This window comes from Haliotis asinina, chromosome 8 (assembly GCF_037392515.1).
Source record: "Haliotis asinina isolate JCU_RB_2024 chromosome 8, JCU_Hal_asi_v2, whole genome shotgun sequence".
Taxonomy (NCBI): domain Eukaryota; kingdom Metazoa; phylum Mollusca; class Gastropoda; order Lepetellida; family Haliotidae; genus Haliotis; species Haliotis asinina.
In genome coordinates, this window is record NC_090287.1 from 39749462 (window position 1) to 39756486 (window position 7025).

The window sequence follows — 7025 nt, forward strand, 5'->3', positions numbered from 1 at the left end:
TTGCGGTGATGCTTCTGTCTGACCGCATTGTCCCACAGCATGTTTGTTCGCATATTTTTATATTTCTTGCGTGTCAAGCACTTTTGATTTAAGTTCAGAACAATGCGTTAAGATATTAATAACAATTATATTCCTATAAACATTACTATATTTGTACGTGTGCAGTTCATAACCTGGCAGAGAAAAGTTCGTATTTATAGCAAGTCTATAGAGACTCTAGTGTATAGCAGACGACGCGCACCTGTTAAGGGCAGTTAACTCTAGAACCGGAAGTGCGACTTCGACCGTAGCTACAACTGGGACAAGACCAAGTCTGTGGCTGCAAGCAGGGATACAAAGTAATTCGCATACGATATCAGTATCATCCGTGACAATGCCGTACATGTTGATAAGCACGCAGATACGACTGGTACGTATCATATTATTTTACTGACAAAATGGAAGCAAAATGAAATGTTTATGACACGTAAATCGCCCAATATTTCTCACTCAGCTAATTGCTCAACACAGCAGCATCAAGTGTTACTTGAGTTTCATACAATCTGTTCTGTATATAACGGTATTATTCGTGTTAGCCCAAGACAGAGTAAGCATGCACTGAAATATTATGATAGCATTATTTGCAGATTAACCAGATCTTTGAATAGAGCTACTTAAAGATACTATTAATTATAAATAAAAATGATATCCTCAAATGGTGCAGTTTCCCTGGCTCTTTCCTCAAGTGTCCAAATATGTGTGGCCAAATTGTTCATAATATAAGGCCCTACTCTGGACATCTATCATATATATGCATTGAAAAGAGCCTTATATAAATTAGCAATTTTGTCATGCACATATATTTTAATTGAAGAACAAATATAAACTGTAACTCTGATTCATTTTTTTCAGTTCTGTGACTTAACGTAATGTATCTAACTATCTGTCACACAACAAAACATGCCCAGGTAGTTTATTATGGACCCAAGTATTTAGACCTATATTTACCTGACCCAGATACTCTGATATCCTGTCCAGATCTAGTTCCATAACTCCAAAGAACTGGCACAAGTAAGTCCCTGTGCTTTTATTGATCTTACTCAGTTATGTTTTATTTCCAGGAAAATGGGCCAACAGTTGTTGGAGATGAATGGAGTGACATGCAGTTGATGGACTATCTTGGTGCTTCGTTGTACAAACAGCTCGGAAACAACTTGTGAGGACAGTCTCAATTAATTTACTATATATTAACAAAGGACTGATTTCTCCTCATGTTCCAATTTTTTCTATCTTAGGATCAATGGTTTGGTGATCTGATAGGCTCACTCCTTAAACTTATATCCAGCCCATGGCCATATTGTAAATTACAATTACAAATGATAGATATAGATACACAATGACAGGGAAAATATGGATAAGAAATGATCAGTGCAGATGACCTCATTTGTCATCACTTGAAAGTTCATCCTCGCATCTCTGTGATCTGTTTGATTAACATTTATTGATTGTAAGTTGATGAATAATGAGAAAAATATAATACTTTATGGATACCAACTCTATTTATTATGATAAGATGTTTCAGTATAACTTCTTATGCTATTGTCAAGCAAGTGTAAATTGATACAACAAAGATCTGACTTACATACATGTAACAATGATGAAGTAAGACAACATGAAGGAGTGATTATCAACACCAGTGGAATAGGTAATGATACAGTAACAATAGGAGGAAGCCAATTGTTGAGGAGGTGGAACAAGATAAACATAACATGAGATTAATTAGTTATGATAGCTGGAAGTGTTCTGTTCTTACATATATATAGAAACTGTTATCAATAAAGTATTATGTTTTTCTTACCGCTTTGCCGTGTTGTAGCTTGGAGTACAAGAGCCCTGACCCTCCTCGTGTTGTTCTAAATAAGTTGGAGAAGAAAGGATTCTCTGTTGTCAGCATGACAGGTGTCGGACAAACCTGCATTTGGACACTTCACCGACCAGAACCACTGGATGATGATAAGAATAAAAATCAGGCTCACTGAGTGGAGACAAGATGGTCTGATTTTGGGACAGCAAGGAAGTAGCAACATACTCCTGAACAGTTTATATGTGTGTAATGTACCCAAGATCTGGTCAAGGCTGTGATCCAGTCTAAGTAAACATAGACTCAGTACTTTTTGTTACACTCCACTACTGAGTCTAACAAAACCTTGTGAGAGGTCGCATCAGGTAACCTTTAAGATGGACCAGTCAGAACACAGCTTACCAATTCGTGAAAGTGGACATTCGCACATATTTTTGGAACTTTATATCTCAAAAAGACTCATACCCGATGATTCCGAATGATGTTTAGCATAAGCTCGCTTCCAGGTGATGCACACAGCACCATATTCAAAGATTTCATCTTGCGGAAAAATTAGCTAATATGAAAAGAACTAATATGAAAGCCACAGTGCACCAACAATGAAAGATCACATAAATGTGTTATATGCAGATTTTTGTTTGTGGAGAGACCTGTGTCAGTGACCTGAATATCCTTCCAATCCCAAAATAGTAGCCTTTGTCTGATTTGTTGAATATATTTAACCATCTTGCTATTGACTGGGTGGTCATAGGTCACTCAAAGGTTACGAATATAACACTGAGACTAAGTTTACTTAGACTGGGTTGTGATTGAAAATAACTGTCCGAGCAGTAGCCTACACACACATCCACCCCGTGAAAGTGACAATACAACAAAAACAGACAAACTTCTATCCTCCAAACTGTAGATATTCTGAACCTGCGAGAATCTAGATCTGCCAAATATTATATGTCTATGTTGGCTGTTTTGGATGTATCTGTATCAAAGTCAGAATGACAGACTAATAAAAACTGCCATCTTATGGTATAGTTTAGGCTGTTCATAATTTGTGGCTAGTGGTATGGGGGTGGGGTGATGATTTTTATGGAGAAACATGTACAAATTCTTAGATTTGAACGTATAAAGCAACACCCCAGCCCCCAACTCCAACCCACAAACATGTGCACACATCCATGGGTGGGGTGATGATTTTTATGGAGAAACATGTACAAATTCTTAGATTTGAACGTATAAAGCAACACCCCAGCCCCCAACCCCAACCCACAAACATGTGCACACATCCATGGTTTTTATGCATGCTAGAAAAGTATCATCATCTCTCTCACACAAACCAGCTAGAAATTATGAACAGTTCTTTATCAACATGAATTTCAAGGCTCCTAACCTCAAATTGTTTTGCTGATTTGTTGTATTTATCAAGCATCTTGTATGAGGTTTACTCCCAATGTGCTCACTTTTGAAAATGGGCAGTGTTAAAACATAGTATACAGTATTACAGGGTAGTATACAATATAGTCTCTATCAGATTAGTGGGCAGTTTTTTACATGTTCACAATGTGAAACGACCATTACTTTCAGTCGCTCAGCAGTCTTTCCCACAGCATCTAAAGTGCTATATTATTCTGTCGGTTCTTAAACCAAAACTAACACTTGCCATAAATCAAAGTTTGTCCACCCTGTGCATTACCAGTGCACTGAAGGTCAACTTGAGTATTAGCCATGATGATGAATGATGAAGCAGGGGCTCACTTCATCATATATAAACATAACTGTGACATTTTTGTTAGTGTCCACCAATTTGTTCTGAAATGTGCCTGAAATGTTACCTTGAAACATACTACAACTTGTCCCTGATTGGTCTATGGGTGACTGCACTTTGTTGATTTAAGAAAAGTGGGCACAGTTGGGGTACACTGATGTATGGTAAGTGGACACCCTCCAAACAATGCTCGCCTGCCCCCTTTGTTTTCCTGAAAAGCTGTATCTTTGCCTCTCATTTAGCTAGAATATTTGAAGTGTAGCTTTGAACAACAAACAGTGCATCTGTGCTGGTAGCCCACAAGTAGAACTATCCAGCAACAAAAATCTGCAAATAGAGCTTGAAATTACCTTGACAGTGACAAGGAATGCAAATGTTTGAAGAGGATATGTTTTGTTTGCCTTTAAGAATGTGCATCATTAGGTAAAGGTTAAATTCAAGGATGTTGTGAAATATATCGGTAATATTATTATGATGATTTTATGTGCAGAATGATTACTGTTCCATATATTCATATATCTAGACCAAAGGTGCCAGGAGTTATTGATGGTGAAGGGTATATGTGTATCTGCTTATGATATATTCAAGGACTTATATCATACAAGACAATTTTAGGCGTCTGTATTCATGGTTTGTAGGTGATGCTGTCAACATAAATGTTTGGGAATAATAGGAATATGGTGTCTGGTTATAATGTGAATGTAATTGGAAATGATGCCTTTTTCAGATTCTCAATCTTATACAAATACCATAAATGAAAGATAATAATATTAGGTACACAGTGTTTTCAAAGGGACTTGTAAGACCTTTGTAAATTCTGTATTTCCTGAGGTGCGGGTCTGTACATCCTTTCAAAACACTGTGTGATGAAGATCTCTTTTTTTAGCTTATCTTTAAAACATTTTCAAGCTTGAGCCAAATTAGAGACAAAAAAATGTTTTCCGTTATTTTTCCTTAATCACCATAATGGGAAATAACTCACGGTGGCTTAATTTAGGATGAGAATTTGGGGCTTTGATAAACGACAAGTGAAATATAGAAACGTTTTTAATATATATTTTTATTGACACCAGACGTAAGAAATTCTGGCAACAATTTTATAACTCTGTTCACACTCAATTGCATACACCAACTTTAACATACAAAAGCAGTCAGCTCTTTGGTATGTAAGGTCAAGGTCACTTTTACAACCAGTATATAGAGTGTCACATGACAGATATTTGACCTGTGGGTATGGTTTTTACACCCTAGCAAATCCACCCACATGGTTTTGTATGCTTTCACGACTGATCAATTAGAGTTTGACAAATTTCTCCTAAGGGTAATAATTTGTGAAAGGTAATAATTTGTGGTACAACCCTGCAGTACATAATGCTAATTTAAAAATGCAGAATCTATGTATCTCTTTACAGTAGAAGGTGTCTAAACTGGCACTCACTGGGCCCGAAGAAATATTTAAGTTTTGACCTTGTACCAGATTGTAGAACTGATGATAAAAGTACAAGCCACGGCTGGGACTGAGATTTGACACCAGTATTGACAACTTGCTAGATGGGACAGATGCCGGTTCTGAAAGCTTCCACTGTATATGAAGTGGCCATAACAACTAGATTCTTGTAAATTATATGTTTGTCATTTTACATTTATTTTTGTACAAATGTATATTCTGTTAGCTTAGCCATAACTTTAGATTATAGACAAATATGCATAAAACTACCCTGAGAAACTAAAATCTTTTAATGGATGGGGTGCTATTAATAAGAAACCATTTCATCATGTCACAAATATGTTTGTGTGCTGTATATGCATTTGACTAAAATATGTTTTACAACGTATCCATCCACAATATTGCAATTCGACTTGTTTGTTTTTCCAGAGATTACATAAACAGGACAGTGTCTCATGGTCATGTATCTCATGTCAGCACCAAAGTTCGCAGTATTTACTAAGTGTAAAGAACTTTTTATTCTTCAACTTCTTACTTAGATTGTATTTTGACACAGGAGGATATATTTGTTCGAATGGAAATGCCTAAAAACTTCCTTCAGCAAAGTTATAAGATGCTGCAACATGACCTCACGTTCTGCGTTATGGAAACAACAGCTGTTGGTCTCAGGCACATTTGTGTATGATATGTTTTCCATTATTCAGCAATTATTTTACAGAAGAAGGTGTACAGTATTTATTTTCTTTATATTTTACATGTTTATTTGTCATGTTAATAAAACACTTGCCTGAATTATGGTTCTCTTGTATTTGTTAGAAAGGACACTAAATGTTGCAGATGGTTTATCTTTAGTGGAAGTAGTTGCCTGCTTTTGTTAAAGAGCAGAACATCTTAGGTGTTCTCTCTCAAGTCTGAGAATCAGTAGAGACTCCTTGTGCCAATGTGAAGGAAAAGTCCTTTGGTTACAAGTCCTGTAGTGATGCAGCTGCCACTAAATAGACTTTACTGCCAGACTCCCTCAAAGATGCTCAGTCATCAGAACATTTTAAGTGTCCCATAAAGACTTATCTGTTCTGTTTGTACTTTCAAAATGAATTTTTGTACTGCCATGAATGTGCTATGAGCATGCCCCAGTGGAGTTTTTGCACCATATAAATGAGCATTGCCTATATATGTTTATTTGGTTGTGGGGATGTATGGCGCCTCTGCAGCAGACTCCTGCTTGTATTCAGGATTCCAGTGGGGAATCCATGTTTTGTGACCTGCATGAATGTTGGTGGGGTTTTGATGATCCAATTCTAGATTACCACCATGTAACTGAATCCCTTGATGTTGCACAGTGATGTTTTGATGTACCTATCTGGTCAACACCTCTGTTTACAAATTGTCATGTTTTGTTCAAACACGACACTGTGTGACTGATGTCTGTACACTATTTTACTCTGTCTCACTGATACACTGAGCCCTACCCTTGGAGATACAGGTTAGAACTGATCTTCAGCAACTCATGTACATCACTGGATTGAATTGTGAAGATTCAGTAATTTACATACATCTTGAACTTTGCTGACTTTTTTATTTATGAGCAAACAAATATCCTGCATAATCAAGATGACTCCTGTAACAGCCAGGTCTTGAGGCACTTGACCCAAAGACTACAAGTGTCAGGGAAGTGTCATAAGATCAGACACAATTTCCTGTCTGACACACAAAATGAAACAAGCCTCACAAGTGTTCAGTGCTTCTGTTCATGCCATTATTGTGACATCACACTGCTCATTGTAACATGACATCACAGTAAGATGTAGAAAAGCATTAGATTTCATAACCCTTTTAGAACCTTACTCAATATCCTATGCTTTATTGCCACACAGGTCCCCATCAACTGCAACACTGAATTATAACAATTTGTAAATACTTGCTGACATTGACTGATAAATAGCTGTTTTTCTATAAATTTTACCTTCTATGCTTCTATG

General features: G+C 36.8%; 1 protein-coding gene across 1 annotated transcript; it reads left to right on the top strand.

Annotated features, from left to right (window-relative positions):
- Positions 1 to 276: 276 nt before the first annotated feature.
- Positions 277 to 5838, top strand: LOC137294882 (GTP cyclohydrolase 1 feedback regulatory protein-like). The gene is made up of 3 exons (XM_067826027.1): positions 277 to 409; positions 1101 to 1195; positions 1856 to 5838. The coding sequence occupies exons 1-3, from the start codon at positions 374 to 376 to the stop codon at positions 2016 to 2018; spliced, it is 294 nt and encodes a 97-aa protein (XP_067682128.1). The 5' UTR covers positions 277 to 373; the 3' UTR covers positions 2019 to 5838.
- Positions 5839 to 7025: the final 1187 nt, after the last annotated feature.

Bases quoted from the DNA above. Each gene is read 5' to 3' on its own strand.
- LOC137294882 (XM_067826027.1), top strand. From the start codon at position 374: ATGCCGTACATGTTGATAAGCACGCAGATACGACTG. The intron at 410-1,100 runs GTACGTATCATA...TTTTATTTCCAG, and splicing joins TAAGCACGCAGATACGACTG to GAAAATGGGCCAACAGTTGT. The intron at 1,196-1,855 runs GTGAGGACAGTC...GCCGTGTTGTAG, and splicing joins AAACAGCTCGGAAACAACTT to CTTGGAGTACAAGAGCCCTG.